Source organism: Cygnus olor, chromosome 1, assembly GCF_009769625.2.
Source record: "Cygnus olor isolate bCygOlo1 chromosome 1, bCygOlo1.pri.v2, whole genome shotgun sequence".
Taxonomy (NCBI): Eukaryota; Metazoa; Chordata; class Aves; order Anseriformes; family Anatidae; genus Cygnus; species Cygnus olor.
Window position 1 is genome coordinate 139,935,015 of NC_049169.1, and position 25,576 is coordinate 139,960,590.

A 25,576-nucleotide genomic window follows, 5' to 3' on the forward strand; every position below is an offset into this window, starting at 1 on the left:
TAGAGCCAAAGCTAGTTGTCAAGGATGGGACAGTGTTGGTAGCAACTATTTTGATTGCCCTGTCATAGGATCTGAACCTGTTGGCTCCATCATCTGACTGTTAGGTAAGTGCTAATAGTTTAATGATGTGCTTTCGTTATGATTCTAAAGAAAATTGATTATTGGAAGGAAGTTGTTACTTAGTTAGGATGAATAATGCACTTTCAAGGACACTGGTAAGGAATTGGTCCTTGTTGTGAATCAAGCATTATTTTTGTGAAGTAAATTATTATTAGTAGTAATTTTGTAAGTGTCTCCAAAAAAGCAAAATTAAATATAGCTCCTTTAATTGTAGGTCTTCTCATACTTGCACATTTTGGTACTTTTTTAAAGGATTTTTTTTCTTAGCGAAGAGGAGGACAGAAAGTGTAATTTGTAATTGAAATAGAAGTCAGTAACCCAGCCAAGGGACTTCAGTTCTGAAATGCAATATGAAAAAAAATCCCATTCCCCTTGAACAGATATCCTTTTACTAGAGGTATGAACTGTGTCAGGTGAGTCAGGGTGTGCACTGTAGGCGTTATCAAGCCTGTAACCTTTTTTTCCTTCTCCCAGAAGATTAATATTTTTGGGCTTAGACATAAATTGCATTTTTGAGAAGGACAGAAATCCTAAATTTGATCTTTGTATCCTATGGCAAGACAGAATTTCTTAAAAGTTGGTATTTTCCTTGGAAGAGTAACTGATGTCATCTACCTGGACTTGTGCACAGCATTTTACACTATTCCATGTGACATCCTTGTCTCTAAATTGGAGAGACATGGATTTGATGGATGGACCACTCAATAAGTAGGGAATTGGGTTGATGGTCACATTTAAAGAGTTGCGGTCAATGGCTCAATGTCCAGGTGGAGATGAGTAACGAGTTGTGTTCCGCAGGAGTTGGTATTAGGACTGGCACTATTTAATATATTTGTCAGTGACATGGACAGTGGGATTGAGTGCACCCTCAGTAAGTTTGCTAATGACAGAAAGCTGTGTTGTGCATTCAACATGCTGGAGGGAAGAGATGCTATCAAGAGAGATCTTGACGAGCTTGAGAGGTAGGCCTGCGTGAACCTCCTGAAGTTCAACAGGGCCAAGTGCAAGGTCTTGCATCTGGGCTGGGGCAATTGCAAGCACAAATGCAGGCTGAGTGGGGAACGGATTGAGAGTAGCTCTGAGGAGAAGGACCTAGGGTGCTGATTGATGAGAAGCTCAACACAGGTCAGCAGTGTGCACTTGCAGCCCAGAAAGCCCACCGTACCCTGGACTACATCAAAAGAAGTATGGCCAGCAGGGTGAGGGAAGTGATTCTCTACCCTCTGCTCTTGTGAGACCCCACCTGGAGTGCTGCGTTCAGCTCTGGGGCCCCCAGCACAAGAAGGACACGGATGTATTGGAGTGAGTCCAGAGGAGAGCCACGAGGATGATCAGGTGGCTGGAGCACCTTTCCTATGAAGACAAGCTGAGAGAGTTAGGGTTGTTAAGCGTGGAGAAGAGAGACATTATAACAGCTTTCCAGTATTTAAATGTGGCCTACAGGAAAGAAGAAGGCCTCAGAGTGTAGTGGTAAGACAAGGATAATGGCTTTAAACTAGAAGAGGGTAGGTTTAGATTAGATATTAGGGAGAAATTCTTTACTGTGAGGATGGTGAGGCCCTGGAACAGGTTGCCCAGAGAAGCTGTGGATGCCCCATCTCTGGAAGTGTTGAGGGCCAGGCTGGATGGGGCTTTGAGCAACCTGGTCTGGTGGGAGGTGTCCCTGGGGAGAAGGGGGTTTGGAATTAGATCCTTAAGGTCTCTTTCAATCCAAACCATTCTGTGATTTTAATGTTTCAAAGAGGACATTCCATACATAGCCTTCTTAACTAGCTGGGATTTCTTAGGCAAGGATAAACTAGTTGGAATTTCTTAGAAAACCTAACCTCCTTCTTTTCATGTAATTAGCTGTAATGACCAGTAGAGAGGTAGTAAAGTTGTATGAATAAGAGAGGCTAGAAGATGGTTAGCTGGGAAGGAGGTTCAAGTTTCCTAATCACATCTTTGGTTTTTTAGCTTGTTATATTACATCAGTATGCTTGGCTGTTACTTGTTTTATGTGTTTTTCTTTGTAATATTTTTATTATGTCTATGTAAGTTTTTCTTTTGCTCCCTACATTATCTTTTTTTCTTTTCTTTCTCTCAATTCTAATGTTTTTAGTTACTGCTTATCTCATAGTTTGTAGCAGTTCCTGCCACTGGAACTGCCTGTAGTTCTCGTCTGGGGCCAAGTTGTCTTTGGATAGAAGCTGGTGGCTTAATTTTTTCAAGTAATTAAGTGCAAAAAAGCCAGTTTGCATTTTCTGCTCCAGATCAGAACTTTCTCTTTTGTCTTTCAAAATCTGATCTAATAACTTGTAACAGTTGTTTTTTCCCCCCTGCTGGAAGTATAATACTGTCAGTCTCTTCAATTATTTTTTTTTTCTGTTACAGACTGAGACAACTATAGGCCTCAGTTCATATCAACAGAAAAGGTAAGCATGATTGTCTGACAGTTTAATACAGACATCTATTGAGAGATTGTTTATATTTTTTGCAAGAATAGTGAAGTCTTTGTGTAAACAAAAATCAAGTACAAATCTTGTAACCTTTCAATTATTTGTATTGTACAGAGAAATTCTTAAATGTAAAACATTTTCTAATATTTCTGTTTTAAAGTATTTGTGTATAGAGAAAATGCCTTTGCTTAGACACTTCATTTTATGTCCTTTGAATGTATGAGGAAGGACACGCCACTTATGCATTTAAAATGATTCACTTAATTTATTCATACTTGATAAGAATTTTCTTGCTAATAAGAGTCTCCACTATTACACTGAAAATACCCGCTGTATCTGTGTGAGTAATAGTATTTTTAATATTGAGAAGACTAGGACAATTAAATCACTTAGCACATGAAATAAGAAAAGAAGAATCAATAAATTGAATTCTTTAATTCAGTTTATAATATATACCACAGAGTGATTCTATGTAATAAAGAGGGGCAATAAACTGAGACTGCTACTGTAGAGACTACTAGTGTCGTTTTACTGAAGTTTTATTGAGAAAGGATTGGGTTTGTCTGCATGTTTCAAAAGTTCTGGGGGTCCTTTTGAGGAACAATTTTGATGTTACTTCCAATACTTATTTTTCTTGCAAAGAACTTTGCATGTGTAGTATTAGAGAAGCAAAAGGGGCTTCTTCCCCCCCCATCCCTAATTTTTTTCTGAAGACTCCTTAAACACTCCCTTGCATTTAATGGTATGCATTGAACGGAAATAATGAAGCATTTTTCTTATATAATAGCATTCAACAAGATGGGATGTACAACATAGCTATTTAAAGAAATACAGCTAGACTTTTTCACAGGCTGTTTCCATTTCTTTCCAAAGAAATCTAGGGGAAGGACTAAACTATATAATTTCAGAAGAGTTAATGAAAAGTTCTTATTTTGCTATGTATGTAGTTCTAGGTTGCCTAAATGTGGGCTTAAGGGCATCTCTTCGCATGAAGTTTTGAAAAATCTTGGGGGTGGGGACGGGGAAGGAAGGGGGGAACATGACTTTTTTCAATTTATACCTAAAAAGCCTTCATTCTATTTCTATCACTTGCTGCAAGACTCTGCTGCCTCCTGATTAGACATTGACATAAATCCTGTGATGTAAATCTTCTGTTTTGCATGAAAATATTTTAAGTTTTGGGTTACCTTGTATTAGGTTTCTAAGTGAACTTGGAAAGCAGGGTAATAGGGGGAAAGAGCGAACATGAAGAATTTATGAGGATGTGGCAAGTCTTCAGATGAAATTAAAATATAAATTCACTTTATCTTTATTGTGATAATGTGAAAGAGAAGAGTTAATATTATGTATTGAAATAAGGCAGCTCCTGCATATTTTAATCTGAAGCTTGAGGCAATTTCTGTGTTATGGTAATGTAAATTTTGTCAAACTTATATTATCCAAACTTCTCATTTACTTTTTAATTAAAGAAGTTTGGCTTAGTCAAAAAAGTCTGCGTAAAACTTGAAAATTCTTGTTGCTGCACCTTCCCTACATCTTTCCTATTTCCCCTTCCCCAACAATGGAGGCTTCTCTCTGCCCTTCAGGACTTCTCTGTTCATTTCTCATCTGTAAAGTCTCTCAGCTTAATGTTTCCACTTCATGCTACAGCATAAATTTTCCACATATTGCAGCACGTATAGCTGTAGCACGTCAGTCAGATTGCAAGGATGAAAACATGAATCAAGGAATAATGATGGAACTTCTAAGACCTGTGTTTAATGTATTTCATCTTATGTAGAGTCAGTTTTTATGGAGTTTAAGTGGAATAATATCTTGTTTAAATCATTGTGTCTCCATGGCAAAAAGAAGTTGCCTTTACTGGGACTTGGGGATTATGTGCAACTTTGTCTCCCAAGAAACAGCAGAACTTTGTGGTCATAGAATCAATGAATGGTTTGGATTGGAAGAGACCTTAAAGATCATCCAGTTCCAGACCCCTTGCCATGGGTAGGGACACCTTCTGCTAGACCAGGTTGCTCAAAGCCCCATCCAGCCTGGCCTTGAACACCTCCAGGGATGGGGCATCCACAGCTTCTCTGGGCAACCTGTGCCAGGGCCTCACCACCCTGACAGTAAAGAATTTCTTTATAATATCTAATCTAAACCTACCCTCTTTTAGATTAAAGCCATTACCCCTTGTCCTATCGCTACATGCCCTGATAAGAGTCCCTCCCCAGCTTTCCTGTAGGTCCCCTTTAGGTATTGGAAGGTTGCCATAAGGTCTTCCTGGGGCCTTCTCTTCTCCAGGCTGAACAACCCTAACTCCCTCAGCCTGTCTTCACAGGAGAGGTGCTTCAGCCCTCTGATCCTTGTGGCCCTGCTCTGGACTCATGCTAATATTTGTGTCCTCCTTGCTCTGGGGGCCCCAGAGCCAAACGTAGGGCCCAGGTGGGGTATCATGAGAGCAGAGCAGAGGAGGGAGATTACATCCTTTGCCCTGCTGGCCACGCTTCTTTTTATTTGCACCCCAGGATATGGTTGGCTTTCTGGGCTGCAAGCGCACACTGCTGACTCGTGTTGAGCTTCTCATCAACCAACATCCCCAGGTCCCTTCTCATTAGACCTGTTCTCAGTGGTCTTTGAGAAAGAGGCTTAGGCCACAGATTAGATCTTCCAGTTTTCTTTTTTTTCATTTCTCGTCCAAGAAGATAGCTTTCTATGTTTGAAGTTTTGGTGTTTTAGAGTGTGTTCTGATAAAAACAGTGGCTTTGCAGATTTGAAAAATCTCCTAATTTTCATATTGTAAAAGAAATATACAAACAGCCCATTCCACTTAAGATCACTGGCCTATTTGTCGTTCAGTCACAGTGTGATAAAGACCAGCATTGCAAACTTTTCAATGCCATATTGCAAAGTGAATATGCAATTCCCAACACCTCCCCCCCCCAGTTACTGCTTTTGCATGCATTTTTCTTTATAGGTATTTTCTTTCTAGGTGATTTTTTTAAATGGCATTGCTGAAATCTCCTGAGTGTCTCCTCCACGTGCTTAACTTCTATAGATGACTTATCCTTCACGATCCTTATTAGTGATTATAATCTTTCTTGGTACAGCTTGTAGATCTTCCCCACCTAGGCAGTTTATTCATTTCTTTGATCTGCTTTTTAACACTAATTGGAAGGAGGGAAATGAACTAGCCATTTAATTTGTTTTGTTCTTGCCTGTGATCAGGCTACAGTGCATCTATTCAAGCTTCTCTCCATCTTTTCCCCACCCTTTCCCCAGACAACCCCTCAGGAAGAAAACTTTGGATTTTAACTTTTGATATTATGAGTACATTTTCCTGATAAAGGGTTAATGTTGGCATAACTGAGCCAGCCACTAGCTGGGTGTAGTTTATGAGAAGCCTTTCTTGCTAGTGTTTTTATTCATCTGTGCTTATAGCTGTGGCTACTGCCAAATATCTAAAGGGTCAAATGTTTTGTGGGAGCTAACATTCTCCCTGAGGCTGCTTTTAATACCCATATTTTTAAAATCATTTCAACTATAAAAATTTGAATACATCTTTGGATATTTGCAGCTCAGCCTTATTTTTTTAATATTTACAAATTCTGGATATGGTTGGGGAAATGTGATTGGTTACTTACTATTTTAGCCAAAAATGTTCTGCTTTTAGGTGACTCTTTCAAGGGCATTCTGGCATAAAAAGTACCCATTATGAGAAATTTGACTGTTTGTTACTTTAAAAATTCACATAGCTATTTTTGGAGATGTCTTCATTTTATTTTGTGGTAGTAGAAATAACAAAGTAGTGGCTTTCTAAGAGCCTAGATGTTGCTAAAGTCATGAAATGTCATTGTCATTTGATGGTTTAATGATGTTGTCTTTATTTCTTTTTATTGCTGATTTATGGCACAGGAAAGGAAGTAAAACCCTTTAAACAAATGTTAAAGTAACGTGGGAAAAATACATGTAGAGTAATGTTAGATTTGAATTTTTCGCAGTAGCAATTAAAGATGGTACAGATAAGATTCCACAGAGCACCGACCTCCTCCAGAAATCCCAGAACAGCTAGAAAGGTAAAGTGAGAATACAGAAAAACAGTTACTGCCCAACTTTGCAGAACTCTATAAATATTATATTTAACAAGCACTTTGTCCAAATGCAGAATGTGTGGGGGTGATTAAAATTGAATACATAGCATGCTATGGTAAGCAGCAAAACATTTTAATAAAATTTTGCAGAATGTCCTTAGATAGTAGAATATTGTATCTCGGCACTGGTGGATATCCATTTCACCTACAGTCTTCCCAGGCATCGATATTTTAACCATCTTTATAACTGCATCTGTGATCAAACTTATTGGGAGTTTGTTACCTTCTTTCAATCACATCTTGTAGTATGCTGCTTCTGCTTATGTTCTACTACAAAAGTAGTTATTTTAGTAGTTGAGGTAAATGCTTTCTCTCTTTGGTGACAGAATGGATGGTACAGTGAGGGAAATGGTTGTTTCCAGGACTGATTGGAGTTCACTCTCAAGTCTTACTCTTAAAGTCAAAATTCTCACAGAAGGGTAAAAGTGTAGGGACCATCTTAAATCACTATGAGGAACTAGACTTTCCTGAAACTTCATAGACTCATATGACTTCTGGCTAATTCTTGTCTGCTGGAGCTTGTTGGCATATGTAAGTAGTTCTCTCTCATTCAGTTGCATCTTTTTTTCATGTTCTTTTGACTTTGAAGATTAGACAACTCGGAGGGGTAGGGAAAGAAAAATGTTTAAATTCTGGTATAAGTCTGGGAAGCAAGCAATAGCTCTACATGCATGCATAATAATTAACTTAAATGTCATTATGTTGTAAAGTTGCCCTACCCATGGGTGTATCCAGTCTTCAGTGAGCAAGCGCCCAGCAGAGCAGACATTATCATCATTTTGTAGGTCTGCTGCAAGTTGACTCGTGTTGGGCCTTTCAGTAGACAAAGTTTGGGAATTCCTATATTGTTTGTTCCCATTTGAACCTTATTACAGTTACTTTTATTATAATTGGCATTTGTTATGATGTAGCTGCCATTACCAAAATTTAGCCATTTAAAAATTGTGTTGTCTAAATGGTTATTCAGGATAACATAGCTATGAATTCTAAGAAAATGATACTTAAACCTTTCAGGTATGTGAGGAATTGCGTATGTCCTGATTGTTGCAATTAGGTTAAGTGACTCTTGACTATTTTCAATGCATTCGAAATAAAGATCTTTGCAATTAGTTTTGTAAATATTATAAATATTTCTGATAACTTTTTAAAAGTTAATTCCTTTTACCAAGAAATATGTTCTTCATTAAAACAACCAAACACAGCAACAGAGGTGCTGCATGGCTGACTATTCAGAGGTTTAAAATTGGGAGAAATTGTAGAGTATTATTGAAAGAACTGCTTTAACAATCATTCTAGAAGAAAAGTAGTTCCATTTAGTGTTAGGACTATGTTGGTAATAGAGATGCATGGCCTTTTTAACCTTTTTAGTTAAAAAGTGCACTCAAAATGTTTTCTTAAATTTTACAATAAACTTTGAAAAGTGAGTTGATCACTTTGAAGACTTGTTCTAAACTCATTTTATCCTTTCAAAATATTAATCCTAATATAATTTTCCAACTTAATTGTCTTTTTAACTTTTGTTTTGCTGAGCACGTGTTCCTGTGAGGTTTGGCTTTAGACTGAAAAGGTATACCCAAGTGCTCTCTGAATACTCCAAGTCATAGCAACACTTGACAGTAGCAAGAATTGTTATTTTCTGTAAACTTGAATTCAGTTCTTCCTGTCACTGTGTCTTGCACCTTCACTTTTACTGTTTTGAGATGTGTGTGACTAAAGCTGTTTTATACCTACTCTTATCCCAATAGTGTTTTAGTTTTACCATGTGAATAAGGCTATTTTTAATGGCTAAGCTCTAAGCAGCATTGACAATGGTTCAACGTCCAAACCTGGAGAGCTGTATAACAATCAACATAAATAGACCTCCCTATTACACATGTATTATACTTGAAGCGGGAAGATTCTGTTATAGAATACTGGAGTGAATCATTGAGAATTCTTGAATTTGTTATAAAATATGCTGCTGTTGTAGTTGCCCAAATCTAGGCTATTAGAGAATACAGGGAAAATTTCATACCCATTTTTGAAGTTTTACTCCTCTAAGTAACTTCTTTGCTGAAATGGTTCTGGATTATGGAAGGACATCTGAATTTGATCAATAATTAGTTTTCCTGGAAGCATGCTGGATGGACTTAGATTGATCAAGTTTAAGACCTCAGCTGTCATAAGCCCAACCACAAGGCATCTTCTACCTCTCTGCTTTTCTCTCTGTGGAGGCAGAATTGGGTGGTTCTGTTGCCCTGACGGCCTTTGTGGAGCAGCTCTGTTTACTCAGGATGCTTGGTTGCAATTCAGTCTTCAGGAGTTTGTCATTGCTGATGCCAAGTCAGAAAACAAGTATGTGAAGAAAAGTGTTATTCTACTATCAGAAAAAGAAGCATCTAAAGAAAAAGCAAAGCCATTGATCTTGAGCCATTTAGCAGCCATTGATCTCGAGCCATTCTTTAGCCTTGTTTATTTTACGTTGTCTCCCTGTTGTATGTTCATAGTGTGAATATGAATTTTACCCAGCCCAAGACAGAGTGTTACTGAATTGCAGAGATACAGAAGTGTGGTTGCAGTTGCTTCATTGTGAAAGAGAAGATGTTTCTGTCAATTAAACTGCCATTGTATTCTTTGTTGTAACTTAAGTTGTGGCTTATTGATTGTGCTCTCCATCTACAACTGTTCTGGTAAAATAAGCAGTACCAGAGAATATTTCCAGATAATTTACGGTCTTTACTGCTGGATTGTTTGAGTGGTATTTAAGTTTTAGCCTTCATCTACTAGCACTCTCCAAAACAGTTACCAGCAGGAGGTTAGTACAGGCAAAGCCAAGGAATGTTTCTAGAGCAAAGTAGTTGTACTCTGGAGATGAAGAGATTTTAACAGTAGAGACATGGGCTGATTTCTCCCATATGGCCTCAGTACCAGCAAATTGGTTCAGGATGGTTTATGTGCTAGTGTGATTGTAAGTAGAGAAACTTATGATGTGCATGTGAATGTCTTTGTTATATATTCTGAGGAGGATGTTTGGATATAGCTATGACAGATGATATAAACCTATCTAGTTTACTGTTATACTTAGTTTTCCTCTATATAGTGATGACTGATGTTTCTATTATATTGATTTCCAAAAATTGTACTCTTGGGTAGTCTTTCTTGTAGGCACGACATATTCATGTAATATTGGTAAAATTATGATATTCTTACTGGGCAAGTTTGTCAGTCTGTTTCTTCATTTGAATTAGTTATGCTGTTATTAGTATTCATAAGTCTTCTTCTAAGACAGGGCAATTCAAGATGAAAGGGAGCAAAAATGTATCATCTACAGTAACTCTTAAAGCATTTTCATTTTTCTTGCAGTGTATCCCTATATCGGGGAAATTGCCGACCTCTCCGGTTCGAGCCACCGATGCTAGATTTCCATGAACAGTAAGTTCACACATCTTTTGATTAATTTGTTTAGGCAAATAGAATAAATCTGAAGAGCATTTAAAACTGAAGGAAAAGATTGTGTATATGGATTGCATTGTTACCTCATCTGTACATATAGTTGACCTGCATGTTCCAGAGAGCCGGTGTATGTGGTCTTAAACATCGCGTAGCTGCACATCAGTCTTTGTGTAGAAATCACTTCCACGGAGTACCCAGGGCTGGAATATGTCCTTGTACAAGTGCTCTGAAGAATGGAAACAGTGCTCAATTTAGACTTCTAACATACTGAGGCAATGCTACCTTTCTGCCTATAAATATCCTACCTCAGAGAGCTGGTACTCCAGTGTGTCCGTTTTACAGCTGTTTTGGTGGCAGGTGCAACTTGAAAGGTGCACAATATTCTTTTCATCCTCATAGCTTGTTCTAGTGCTCTTGTGAGTGCTTACACACTCAGCTCTACTCTTGAGTGTTTGACCAACTTGTAAGCTGTGAAATGGTCCAGTACAAAAAGAAACTTTGTCAGAAATTTTGTCAATAGATCTGCAGTTATTAAAACAGTAATGCAGAGTTGTGAACACACAGCTCTGAGGCTCCTCCGTGACTGGGCCTGTGTTCCACCTCACACCTAGTTGCTGTTTTGATTCTCAGTGGATGAACTGAGTGGTTTACAGCAAACACGACTTCTCTAAAAGATAGAAGACACGAAGGAGGAAGGCTGTTTTTGTTTTAAGAGTTTTTTTTAAGAGTTACCCATTTGTAATTAGTTCTCATGAGAACTGCTATGGAGTTTTTTCTTACCAGTGACTGGTTACTGTGTTATAGGTAGCTACCATTGTTTTCTTGTTAACAGCTGAAATTAGTTCCGGCCTTGGTGTGCAGAGGTGCAGCAGTTTCTGTGCTTGACTGGTATTTTGGCACAATGTAAAGTGAAGTGATGACATTTCCTGTGTTTTGTTAACAGTTCAACAAGGTAGAAAGAAAACAGCCCAGGCATGCCCTAGTGCAGTATTGCTTGTGACATAAATTTCCACCATCTCCAGCCAGCACTGCCTCTGGATGACAGGCTGTTTTATTTTCAAATAAATCACAAATTATTAATAAAAACTATAGTACCCCTTGTTTGTAGGAAATACCAATGTGTGGTTGGTGCAGTGACTACAGATATATGCAAGGAGGCTCCTGTGTATTGATACAGTGCGTGTTTATGCATTTCTGAAGAAGGAAAAGCTGTAATGGTAATATTGTTTGCAGACAGTGGTTTTCCAGAAATGGCCTTTATCAAAAAAAAAAACAAAACACACCTTAATGTCACTAAATAGCAAAGCTATATGGAAACGCCTCTTTTTATAGAGGTTATCTATGCTCAGTCTGACAGAAATACAATAATCCATGAACTCGTAATATTCTGATTAGAAAAACAACATAATAAATCACTCTATTCCCCTCTTTGCTATTTGGTCCAAGTATCAGAACCTCTAGCATTTAATGTTTTTTCTTATTTGTCAGTAACTGGTCATAGCTAAGAGGATATCGAGGTTCTAAACTGAGTAGTAAGATACATAGTGGTAAGCCTGGCTCTATTGCTTCTTTGCTATAACAAACACCATTGTTATAGTTAAATTATAATGGTGAGTGCAGTACAGACTCAGAAATTTGCTCAGCAGTTTAACTTGAGTTCCTGTAAAGACTTGCTTATTGATTTGTTTTTAAGTGAATTTCTCTTAAAATTGTTTTCAGCTTATATAATTACGGAATTTGACATTTAAAATTATATTTTATATAGCTTTTTGATTCTCAGTGGATATGAATGAAGTATTCTTTTGGTGTAGTTTGAAGTATGTTACTTTTAAAGGTCATCTGTAGTTTACATGCTTCTCTGAAGAAAGCTGCATGTGCTTTTATTGTGGATTTCCAGAGATGCTTCCTTTTCTTTTTTTAGCTGTTCTTCATTATATTTTGGCTTTTTATGTAAGCTGTTCTTGTCAGAGCTGAGAGCACCAAAATAGTATAGCTCTAGTACACTGTTAAAAGTATTGCAAATCAATTACTTAGGAAAGGCATAAACGATTCTGTACAATAAATACAGAACTGTACCAGGGGATTGCTAATTATTATCAGTTAAAGAATACATAAAGATCTGACATACAGGTTTTCCATTTATGTTCTTTATGTATTTTATTTTTCATTTTATTTTTTTAAATCTAGAAATATATGATCATTCAACTAGCTGTCATAGTTTTCATCATAACTTCATGCAGAAATCATCTTCTAGTTTATTAAAACTTCAGTAAGATGTCAAAAAGAGCTTTAGAAAAGGTTTTGATGTGGAGCCCCAAAGCTCACTTTAAAATCTATATTTAGGCATTAAAATAAAAGTGAACCAACTTGGAGAAATGCTGAGTAACTCAGCTTTATGGTGTGAATAAACGGCAGGTGCCAAGCACCTTGGAAGTCATATAATGCAGACTTAAAGGCAAAAAGCCAATAGCTTTAAATTAGGCAGGCTTTTCATGCTGAATTTGTCTCTTCCTTTTGTGTTAATAATGGATTATAGAAAAGGCATAAAATGTATCTTTAGTTTCTTAGTAAGAATTGTACCTAAACAGGGTTTTGTCAGTAGGTAGCATTTAGTAGAGTAAGCTTGTTCAAAGTTTGTGTTAATGCAGAACTATCAATGTGTAGTATCATTCCTAGGCTAAATAAGGTTGCACTATTTAATTTCAGCCATAAGGTATTAAACCTGTCCTTGTGATATTTTTCATCTGCTAATACTGTTTGGGTTTAATCAGATGTTTCAAAAACATGGCAACGTGAACACATGATATTTATTAAAAGCTATTTTATCTGGTGATTGTAGAAAATCAAAATCAGTATTCACTTGATAAATAGATGCTGTAGGCACGCATCCTGTGTTGCACCTGGAGATGAGATTTCAGTGGCTTTAAACTTCTGTTTTATAATGGGTGGTTTTTGTAATGCTGTTTTAATATAAAACAAACAATACAATATTCTACCCCTTTGGAGACAGTCCAGGTAATCACAAATTTATCAAAGGAAATGCGTGCTCTGTGTTATGATAAGCAAATCTTTAGTTCATTTCAGAAGATCCCAAATGTTCTTGTTATACATTAGGCCTCTGGGAATGGGGTGGGACTGAGGCAAGTTCTTTCAGATCAGTGCTCCAGGGAACTGCTTAGACTAAGCGGAATTCTTGATTTTTATTTTGATTTTTTTTAACACAAAAACCTTCTGTTTTTTATTGTGAAAAGAGTAACCACTGGGTTGTCTTCCGTAACTCTGGGAGCTGGTTGCTCAGGGGTTGTTTTGGCAGGACAGTCATTACCTATATGACTTTCTCTGTTTGGCACGCATCTTCATATGGGAGCTCTCGCAGGTGGCCCATCTAGATGAACACTACTGATGCCAGGTAGCTTATACTCTGTTTTTGCACCTGCTTTGTGATGAAACTTGAATCTTGATAAATCTGGATACATTGCTTTCATCTGGGTTAATTCAACTCTGACAATATCAAAAGTAAAGTTAGTAAGTTCTTCGCGATTAACTTTTGGCAGAACTACTGGTAATGGAGTATTTGGGTATTGGGAAGTTTAGGATACTGACAATATAAGCTAGAAATGCTTACCATCAAAGGTTTTAAATGTTAAATTATTTTAAAGCTGAAGTTGTCTTGTTACCTCTGCTTTTCAGAGTAATGAATGGTAATATGTGAAAAGATGCTTTTAGTGTGCTTCTGTGGTGGATAGGCATTCTTGCATTGCTCACTTTGAGCAAGGTCCCATTTTACAAACAAAGTTTTCTTGGTTGTAGGGCAGTATTCTGAAAAGCTGTCTTTCAGTTTTCTGTTTATCAACAATCTTGTTTTGCGTTTCCTTTAAAATATTTTGCTTAGGGGGCTCTAGTAGCATTTTCACTTCTATGAGCTGTAGTATTTGGAAGGATGTTCTATCTTTGAAGGCTCGAGATTGCCAAACAATTCCTTTCAAGGCTGTGCTCAAATATTTGAGACTGTAATTGTATGACTTAAATTTAAAAAAGAGCACGGGAAATTAGTAAATTGATCTCTTCTTCAAGAACTTTGATCTCTTGACAGTAAATAGCAGACAATTTTATCAACTGAAGTGTTTATCCAAATCAATTAGATGTTGTAAGAATCTTTTATTTCAAACAGGTACATTTATAAATGGTGAAAGGGCTTATAAGGTACCTACGATGTGCAGCCAAGCATTTATAGAGCACATTTGATATTCTTCAAGGTTGAGATTGTTAGATTTTTTTTTTAATGTTGCAAAATGAAATTTCCATTTCTGTTGGAGTCGGTTAAATGTAAGAAACTGACACTAAATTGCCATTTAGTCCAGATCTACCTCTGTTTTTGTTTGCATGTAGAAATGCTGCCAAATCAAACAGCTTATTACACTACTAACTTCATTCAAATCACAGCTGGTGACATTACTGGTTAGGACTCAACTAGTGGTGTTTTGAACACAGGGTTTTGCTAACTGTTTGGAAAAATCATGATGCATCTAATGGGATCAGAGTTTGATTCCTCATATAAAATGAGGCATTTGCTGTTTTGTATGTTACATGGGTGCAATTTTTTTTGTCAAGTGTAATAGAAAAACTTTATTTGTTAAAAGACGGTATAATCTGGTAGCTGATAAACAATTGGTCTATAGGCTAGTATATAGATCCCTTCTGTTTTCTTTTGATTTTCTCATTTAATGAGACGTATTTGCATTCTCAAACTCCTGTGCTTCAGTTACTCTGACTTCAGTTAGTGAAGTAGCATGCATGAGTCGCTCAACCAGCGATGTGTATAGTCCTGTGTCAAACAGGAAGAGTGCTCGATTCGCTAATTCCCCACTCTTGAACACCACACAGGCTTCCTTCATGTGAGGAGCTAGCATCTTCTTAACAGCAGGGTACAGAAGGCATTCGCTTTCAGTCTCCAGGGGTAACTCCAAGCATTTCCTAATTTTGAGTGGGAAGCTCTTGGTTGACTTCATTTTTCTTTCTAGTCTCACTGAAAAAAATAGGAGACGGAAGAAGAAGAATGCATCTGCTGAATTTCCTTCACTTGCTTTTTACAAATGGATTGGTATCACTTTTTGTAAGTTAGGCCATCTTTTTTACAGAAGTGTCTAAACTATATGCAATAAGAAAAAATGGTAGTTATTCTTTTAAAAGGACAGTTTCTCAATCCATGTTTGCTTTATAGTGAATAGTTAGATATTTTTCCAAGTTAAGATTGAGACAATAGCTCAAGGACTTGTCTCCCCAACTTCTTGCTGGAGCTGGTTTCCTTTAGTCAAAACAATCTGCCTCTTGATCCTTAGAGTAGAAATTAATTCCATCACAAAGATGTGCTTACAGTGTACTGCAGATACTAAGATATTGGAAAGAGTTGAGGTGCAGCAGTAAAAAACATCAACACAGGCTTATTTTATTTACCCATTTGAACAGGCACCTCACCACCATTGTTGATTACCATCTTCTCATCCAGGTTGATGTATCTGCTTTTTATCAGTGTAGGTGGACCTAGCATTTTGCAGAGACAAAAGATCAGGAGCAAAATCTTGCATGCATTGACAATTCATGTTTGCCTGACGGTGTGTATCTATACCAGCTTCTTGCAATGAAATGTGCTAGCTGTGACTGCTCCAGGAATTCTGCAAAAATTAGGCACCAGGTAACACTGTACTTGTGCAGGTGGTTCTGGCTCGGTAATCCACAGCCTGGAGAGCATCCCTTAGCTGGTTTTTGCCTTGGATGTAGGTTCATGAAAGGTGTCTGGTGCACATTGCTTTACCTCAATTTTACCATGCCTGATAAGAAGAAAAAACAGGCAAAGTTTTTCATATTTCTGTAGGTTTGGCTAACATCAAGCTTAAAGTACACAAGGAAAGCAACATTTGAGGAAAACAAAATATTAGACTTGTTACGAAATCAGAATGGTCAACAAAATAGTAAAATAAAAGGTAGTCCTAGCAATGGAATTCCTTCTTAAGTGACTTTTGCCTTTTGCCTATAATGTGGTGTTTTAGTTTGGAATCTGAAGTTCAGTGAACTGTGGTGTCTGTCAAGTGACTGCTTCCTTACCAGTTAGTTTTGTGGGTTTTAGCCTCTCAAATATACTGACTTACATTCACCTCTCCTCAGTATAGGAAAAGTGATCAGTCCTTAAGAGTTTGTTAGCATTTGGAATGCTTCCAGGGATAATGGGTTTTACTTTCCCACTCCCTTTCTGACAGGAACAGGCTAGCACTTCAGTGTTAGCAGTTCATTCAACGCGATTCTCTTGGCTTTGTGCTGTTTCACACGTTAGGTACACATCATTAAGAAATGGTACTTAAATCAACTCCAATCCTAGGTTTTCTGTACATAGTTGGTTCTCTGCTGAGAGCCCAGGTTATATATGCTCATCATGTAGGTTGCTTTTAAGTAATACAGTGCTCAAAATCTAACTCATATTCTGTCAATTCCTGCTGTTGTAGTTGGCTGGGACTATTCTGCTTTGGTTTTGGTGTTGGCTGTTAAGCTCCTCTTATGAAGACAGTCAAGTGCAATGTCATAGAGGAAGAGGATGGGTTCCCCTTCTGAGCATGCTCAGTAAGCTCTCCAAGGGGAAGAGAAATGTCCAGAAACTGCACTATGGCAAGCAAGAGAGTTGCAACAAGGTGCTGGGAACTTGTCTTCAGCTGGAGAGCATGAGAAATTGCAGTGAGAATTGGGAATAGACAGCTGATCCTCAGGAGACACTGAAAGCTTTCTTCAGTATTGGAGGAGTTGGACTATTTCATTTCATTCATTTTTTTGTCAGTAGAATCAGAAAGTACTTGTTTAAGGCATGATTGCTTTCTTTAAACAATGAATTAGCTGTGAAATTGCTGGCTTATGAGAGTCTTTCAGTTACAAAGCAGATAAAATGCTCAAGTCCTTCTATACTGATGTCACTGAAGGAATGCTTGAAGAGGATTATTTAAAGGTTCTAGCACAGCAATAGAAATTTTTGCTTCTTCTGATTGTGAAATAGAAACCTGAAAAATAGCATTTCTTTTTGGATAGGTACCAAGTTACAGGATGATACTTTTTGTGAAGGTTTACTTAACATTGTATTCAATAAGAGAACAGAAAAAATATTGTCGTTCTTTTTTTCCTTAAATAATATGTACATTTAGTCTTAAAGAAAAAAAAAACCCACAGCATTTAACGCAAAGTCTTATTGTCGGTGTTCATGATTGCTTTGTACCTATCTGGCTAAAGGGGGCAAAGCCCAGTGTTCTGTTTTCCAGAATTCTAACTCTTTAAAATGTTTTGTTTTTTGACAGGCCAGTTGGAATGCCAAAAATGGAAAAAGTTTACCTACATAACCCTAGCTCAGAAGAAACAATTACATTAGTATCAATATCTGCTACAACATCGCATTTTCATGCGTCGTTTTTTCAAAATAGGGTAAGCTATTCTGCTTTTTCCAAGACTTTTTTATTTTTCCTGAAAGTAAACTTGATTCCTGCTTGCACTGCTGCTTCTTCAACAGAGCTACTTGTTGCAATAATTGCATACCTTAAAGTGTTTAAGATGCATTGGTTTTTGATCTCAAAAACGGTTACCAAGCAAATTTGAACAGAGCATGGAAATGTGCAAATCCTACTAGAAGAGAAGAAATAAAATATTTCATCGGAGTTCTGTCAGAGGTGGAAGTATATGCTGTCACGGACAGTTTAACTGCAGACATCCCTTGTTGCTGAAGTGACGATTAAGTGTACTGTACCTCAGAACATGTAGAGGAACATGCTGTTCTTAAAATATTAGTGAAAATTGTAGGTCCAGTGAAGTGGTATTAGCCTGAAGCAGTCACTCTAATGCAGGTGTAACTACTACAGTCATGTCACAGGAACTTGCAAGTTGAAAAGCTTGGTATCAGTAGGGTTAACTCTTAACCATGTTAATGTCAGACATAGTCATCTAGTTTCAGTTTTGTATGTAGGGCCTGTGGTTTAGCAGGTTCCATAAAGTTCAGTTGTAATTGCCTTTCTCCAATGTTCTCTAAACTCAGTCCAAAATATTTCTGTGCAACATTGAATTCTGAATTTACAATTCAGCTTAAAAATACGGTTAAATATAATTTTGCACTAGACATTAGTTGTAAAATACTGTTATTTTGATTATTTTATTACATGCTTCTATGCTTTTTCTCCTAATCTGTAACAGGCTTTCTAACTTAAGTGTTCAATAAAGAACACATAGGAATCTTCTGTAGCACAAAATTTTTTGTTCATCTGCAAGGTGCAATGACCTCAATAAACAGTTTTGTTCTTTTTAATTTTTTTTTTCCAGAAAATTCTTCCAGGAGGCAATACATCCTTCGATGTAGTTTTCCTCGCAAGAGTAGTGGGAAATGTAGAGAACACTTTATTTATTAACACTTCTAACCATGGGGTATTTACTTATCAGGTAAGAGAAGTGGAGAACATTCTTTCAGAAAAAGTTGTAAAGTGTGAATCAGCCACAACTGTATCTATTACTGTGTATTTAACCACCCAAGGATATTTGCTCAACAATATTTTTCAGCCTAGTTGAAGAAGTTTCCTTCCCAGCTGCTTGTTGTAATGCAATACCACAGCAAATATCTGTAGGGCAGTACTGTTAAGCCAGATTGCTGGAATTATATAGGATTTTAAATCCTTCCAACAGCTTTTTTTGTTACTTGAGCAGTTAATTGTAGTGATCTAGCTCATTCTTTTATTCTGTGTTCATCTGATATAATGACAAGACAATTTTATTCATTTAGCTGGCAAAAAAGAAATCTATTCACTTGAAATTCAAAAAGATAAACCATGCAGATGAAAGAGTCTGAAAAGTGAGAGAAATCCTACTGTTGAAAGATAATAAGTCTTACATGGCAAAATTTAGAAAACAACAGGAAAAACCCTTCCCATATGGGTAGTTTGTTCCACAGTGATATCATTAAAGGATATTTCACATCTTTTTAACCTTTAGTTGCTATTTCAGAGTATCAGAAAAAAGGTGGTATTTTGACTTCCTGTGTTCTAAATATGTCAGTGTAAGTAAGTAGTAGCTATGAGAAATACTTGTTTGCTGTAAATGAAATCAGCTTTATTTCAGTGCATTAGCATGATGCTGATTTTAAGTGTTCAGTTAGAAGTATGTTAAATTCATTTAAAAGAGTACTCGGTAGATTACTAAAGTTGGCATTTATATTAGGCTCTACGACAATTGCATACAGCTACTTAAGCTTGTTTTTTCTTTTTCTGAACCAGGTGTTTGGCATTGGAGTACCGAACCCCTATCGTTTGCGCCCCTTTATTGGGGCACGAGTTCCTGTAAATAGCAGTTTTTCTCCTATAATAAATATACATAACCCTCACAGTGAGCCTTTGCAGGTGAGCCTAAGAGCATGAAATGCTCATTTATACTCACAATATTAGACTGAAATTTTGTTTATTTTGGTATTTCTTAAAATTCTTTGAACTGTAAAGCTACTTGAGGATATTTGAAATTTTATAGGTTATATAAATGTTTCTCTGTTTAAATGCAAATCAGTTCTAGAAATTATAGGTTATGTTCATGGATCTCCTTATTTTGATGGATTGAGTTTTTACTATAAAATTCCCATCTTAAAAATGGTCGTAATTACTTCAAGACAAAGAATTAAACTTCACTGGTAATTGAGAAGAAAAATGAAACAAAGTAAAATAGATTTTGTTTTCAATCCAGGCGTATCTCTTAACTCCCTTTTGCTCGTTTTGCATTGTTATGAGGAGGTTGTTGTTGTGGTCATCCATGTTTTATCAGTATTTTATTAGTGATGAGCTTTATCATTAATCAACGAAAGAAGAATGTTCTCTTGATCTGATAAATACTGCCAGAAAGGTTCACCAGTGACACAAATACAATAAAATGAATTTCTCTCTAGACTTTGCTGAAAAGTACAATATAGTACTATTATAAACTAAAAGACGGGAGATTTAGATCAGATGTTAGGAGGAAATTTTTCACTCAGTATGGTGAGGTACTGGCACAGGTTGCCCAGAGAAGCTTTGGATGCCCCAGCCCTGGAAGTGCTCAAGGCCAGGTTGGATGGGGTTTTGAGCAACCTGATTTAGTGGGTGGCATCCCTGCCTATATCAGGGGATTGGAATTAGATGATCTTTAATGTTCCTTCCAACCCAAGCCGTTCTATGATTATAATTTCTTATAGCACAAGGTGTCTTTACAATGTAGCAATGGCAAGTGTTCTTATATTAAGCAGGTTAAATGTCTGAAGTGATGTCTGAACCTAACCGAACAAGTAAATGAATAATCTGCTGATGAAGTTGTGCTTCTGTTCAGTAAATGATCTACAGAGTGCAAAATGCTACAGACAACAGATAAAGTGTAGCAGTAGCTTTATCATCATTGAAAGTGAATTTATGAGAAACTGCAATGGTCAAATAGTTGCTAATGCCAAACATTGCACATTATAATTATCTGATCGCTAAAACAGGCTCCCTTTAACGTTGAGTGTTAATATTTCCCTGTTGTCCACTCTAGGTGGTAGAAATGTATTCCAGTGGAGGTGATCTCCATTTAGAGCTTCCAACAGGTCAACAAGGAGGTACAAGGAAACTATGGGTGAGTAATAATGTCTTGCAGCATTTATTATAGCTGTTTGAGGAGGTTTTATTTTGATATACTGTTAGGATTTGTTTGTTTTTACCAACTTTGTTTCTTGTCACGTAATCATTAAAAGTAGCCCATGAAAACTGAAACAATAGCAGAGTCTATTAATTGTACAGTAATAGGAATTGGAGGAAGAATTACAAGAATAGTATGTAATACACAAATTAGAAGAATAATTGAAGGAAGAATTACACGAAGCCATCTGCATTAAATTGTTCTTTTTTCAAATGAGAGGATTAATTACACCCACTTGAACATACGGGGCAATGTAGTCCTTCCTATGGCTTGTGAGCTGGATCTAGCCCACAGGAAAAATGCAAAATATGGAAAGAACGTGTTTTTTTTAAACTGAGGAAGTCCTTCCAGTAAATCACTAGGAATATTTACATGGGTTGAAAAATCAGCTGGATGAACTTAAGGAAGAAGAATCTATTGAGGACTATTAAATAAAACGAAGTGTGTCCAGCAACAATAAATCCCTGAATCATGAATCAAAAGTGGCCAGACATTCTGTTCTGGAGGATGTTCTTCTATGCATGCCATGCAGTTACTCTATTCTACATATCTGCTGCTGGAGACGGAATAATGGGTTGGATGGACACTTGGTCTGGCCTGTTAAAACTATTTTGTTGCGTTCTTTGCTTAATGTAGTTTTGAAGTAGCACATACTGATATCTTCAAGTCAAATAAATTTTGGAAGCATCCTGAAGGTGAAGTTTGGCTTCGTGCTGTATATCAGAAACTTGGCAACATCCAACTGGAGATGAAACCTATATTCCTCTGTGATTAAAGTTACTCTTTTTTTTTTGACATCTGTTTTTTGTCTGGGAGTCACTGGTCTCCAAAACTTGTCTCTTCCTCAAGTGTATCATTATAGTTACTGACTGTTATATCTGTTATAATGAGTAAAGCCAGGATATTTACAAGTAAGGCAAGAAGGAAGATCACAAAAATTAATTCCTGACTTTTCTGGAGAATGTCTATGATAATGGCAGCATCTTAGTTTTAAATGCAAAAAATACAAACAAGTGAGTAGGAATACAGATTGCAAGCATTTTAAAAATTAGTGGAAGGGTCAAACAAATGCTGGGAGTTAAAGTAAACATTAAAATTGGATTTTAAAAAAATGAAGATCCTAATATTTTGACAAAGTTTTAGTCAAATGGCATTGCTTGTAAAGATCACTGACAAGTGATGAGGGGAATGTTGAATTCCGTAGTCATTAAGTAGGTAACAAACATATCAGTTTGGTGGTTAGAACCACTAGCGAAAGCACGGAAGACTTTAAAATGTCTGATTTATTTCTACTTCTGTTTCTTGAGCAAGTGTCTGGTCAGGTTGCCAGTTAAAGCAATGTTGGCATGCATGTGGAAGCTACCAGTGTATTGCATAGAAAGACGGATTAATACTATTCGGCATTAATTCCCTTGCTGTCATATCAACAATTGGTGTTTCACAAAAGTTTGTATTGCTTATGTCAAGAGCTGCATTGCAGTAAGAAAAAGCCACAAAGTAGAAAAAATGATTTGAAATACGATGATGATAGTTTGATATACGGATGTGCATCGTCTCAAATTGTATTGATGCTGAATGCTTCAATGACTGGACGAAGCAGTCCACATATGCAGGGGTGTTTTTGCGATAACTGTTTAAAGGTAATTCAGGGATCTGACAAACCTTGGATCGCTGGTTACGCATGTGGAAGAGTCAAATCACACCCTTGGAAGCGTTAATAAACTGCTGTATTATGTTAAGTCTCTGAATAAGTGTGAAAACAACTTGAGAGCTAGACTGGCCTGTATAATTTTTAGTTTAGGGACTCATCAAATAGTAGTAGTTCGATATACTTACTTTGATCTTTGACACCTCCAAAGAATACATCTACAGTCATTATGCCATGCAAAATATGGCTTGACCTCCTCAATGGATTGATAATGAGTTTGTACTACAGAAAGCACAGAAGAGATGTGAGACAATCAGTACCCATGTGAATCATGTTCTGTCCAGTTTCCTTTATCAAAAACATGAAAGAAAAAAGCTGTCAGCTGAAGAAAGATCAGTTGGTGCAAAGGCTACTCATCAAAAATTCGTATTTTCTACTATATTTATTTGCATTTGAAGTGGAGGGAGCTCCAAATTTGAAATCAAGGTTTTCATCTTCTATTGGTAAAAACAAATAAATAAATAAATAAAAATTGAGCTTTCTAACCCTTCCATAATGCGATGGGGAACAGCATGCAATATTAGTATTTCAACTCCACAAAGTTCTGGCTGCTTGCAATTCTACACTATTTTGGGTTTAGCTAGATGGTTTTGACATGTGTTTCTACGTATGTATGAAACCGTGTATGCCTTGTGTCTGCTTTGGAAAAAAAAAGTGTGTAAAAGCAATGTTTGATGTTACTGTTCTCAAAAACATTATCACTAGATTTTTCTTATTGATAGGTTCTGTCAATTTAGTTAATCTACTGTCCTTTTGCCAGAGTTTTAATAAGTAGAACTTAAACCAATGGGGCATGAAAGTCCTCTTGTTTATTAACTATTTTTAATCAGTGGTCATGTTAAATGAAAAAACTCTCATAACTAAATGTAATGGTTACTTTAAAGACACATGGCCTATCTCTTGCTGCTATTGCAGCTTTTTCTCTTAATACAATTATACTTAAGTTGTAGTTTTTTGGTGTGGTAGCTCTTTTTGTAATTACTACACTCTCACAGATGTGCTTTGAATATTTTATTAGGAAATACCTCCCTATGAAACAAAAGGAGTGATGAGAGCCAGCTTTTCATCAAGAGAAGCAGATAATCATACAGCATTCATTAGAATAAAAACAAATGCATCAGACAACACAGAATTTATTATTCTCCCTGTTGAGGTAGAGGTTACAACAGGTTTGTAGCAAAGCATTTTTGAAGTTATTCAGCTTAATTAACTTGTAATACAATTTTTAAGTTAACTTCTTTTTTCTTAAAGCACCAGGAATCTATTCATCAACAGAAATGCTAGATTTTGGTACACTACGAACACAAGGTAAAACTATACTTCATGACTTCAAAGTATTTGTAAAGAGGGAGGGGGAAAAAAAAAGATGGGTTATCTTTGTACTATTCAGGATTCATTGTGGTGTGATATTGTTTTTTCTTTAAGAGACAGTTTCAAAAATAGGATATGTTTCAACTGTGCACAAATGTATTCACCTTTGAGTGCACTTGAGATGAGTACAAGCAAACAGTAGTCTGCACATCCAGTTATAAGTCTAATAATGACATTAGTCTTACACAGTTACACAAGGTGTTGTCTGAAAACTGCTGTCAGTTTACTTTGTGAACTTTTTTTCTTGAAAGATTGCTTTATATCTGCATAAGTTTTAACATTCAGACACAGGGAACACTGAAGGTGTATGAACTCGACTAAACTTGTTTATGATTTGATCTTTTTTGGTGAAAATGTGTTTTACATCTTAAGTTAATATTGTTTAGCGGAATCAGGAAAATTGTATGTGTATGACGGAAAATAGTAAAAACCAAAGCTATCTTTTGAAGCTGTAAAAGGGCTTGCTACTACTGATGAAAAATATTCCACTTATATCATTAAAAAAAAAACAAAACCAAAAAACACAAGAAACCACTGCAAGGTAGCCTCTGAAGTACTTTTCCATGCAGCTTAGTTAAGATGTAAAGATTAAATAAGATTAGTCTCTGTTGAACATGGGTGCATCTGGCAAAATTCATTTTAGCATTTTTAGCCAGCTCATTTCTTAACGTGGTAGAAATAAGAATGGTTAGCTGAAGCATGTAATACTTGCTACTATACAGAAATACAGTTTTTAAGTGTCAGGTTCTTGGTCCTAGCAATTTTGACTGGCTGTACTATCACGTTAATCTCACTTTTAAACACTGAACAACAGTGGATTTATGAGGAACTAGTTAGTGCAGATGACTTTGTATAAGATTTTCATGTTAATATAGCCTAATAGCCAGGTATGTTTTTTGTTCTTTAACAGATCTGCCAAAAATTTTAAATCTGCATTTATTAAATTCAGGAACAAAAGATGTGCCAATTACAGTAAGTTTTATTTCCTTTCAATTTGAAACTTTCTACTTGGATTTACTTCCTCTCCTAAAAATTGATCATTTCCAGTTTCATGATACGGTGTTCAGAATTAGAAGCTAGGTGATATGTGACTTAAAATATAACTTACTAGTAGGACCAGAAATAATGTGTATGCATGGTAAAATTAATTTGTTTCATAGCCTTCTTTCAATAGCAGTTAATAGGTTGTATCTACAATATCGTAGCCTATTGAAGCTTTTCTGATTGTGAGTAGTAACTCAGCTCAGCATGTGAGAGATTAACTGAGACTCCATGAGAGTGTATAAAGTGATGGTCCAACGTAATCTTTTAACATAAGCAAAGAGTAGCTTTCAGAAGCAGACTGTGAAATGGCCCTTGTTTTCTTAAGTCTATCTCCCTTGTAGCTTGAAATAAGAAAGTCCTGAGGACACTCTAGAGCCCTTTCCAGTGAGATCACTGCACTGCGTATAAAGTGCAGGCAGTTTCAGAATTCCAGTTTGGGGATTTTCTGCTTTCTGTTTTTATTACAGAATTTTGGCTGTGTTCTTGTGGTCCACCCTCATTCATTCATGCCTTTTTCCTGTGTACCTTTTCTTTGTCCACTATTTTTCTCAATTCTTCTTTCTTTTCCTCCTGTCTTCCTTGTTCTCCAGATTTATTTGTATGGTTAGCTATGTCTTGTCCTGGTG

At 36.5% G+C, this 25,576-nt stretch overlaps 1 protein-coding gene across 1 annotated transcript in view; it reads left to right on the plus strand.

Moving 5' to 3' along the window:
• TMEM131 (transmembrane protein 131) overlaps nt 1–25,576 on the plus strand; it is a 96,809-nt gene that overhangs the window by 28,620 nt on the left and 42,613 nt on the right. The window contains exons 3-11 of the mRNA XM_040546445.1: nt 2,494–2,534; nt 10,037–10,105; nt 17,458–17,581; nt 18,467–18,583; nt 19,411–19,533; nt 20,684–20,764; nt 23,554–23,704; nt 23,787–23,843; nt 24,817–24,878. Coding sequence (XP_040402379.1) covers nt 2,494–2,534; nt 10,037–10,105; nt 17,458–17,581; nt 18,467–18,583; nt 19,411–19,533; nt 20,684–20,764; nt 23,554–23,704; nt 23,787–23,843; nt 24,817–24,878 — 825 coding nt within the window. The remainder of the gene's footprint in view (nt 1–2,493; nt 2,535–10,036; nt 10,106–17,457; nt 17,582–18,466; nt 18,584–19,410; nt 19,534–20,683; nt 20,765–23,553; nt 23,705–23,786; nt 23,844–24,816; nt 24,879–25,576) is intronic.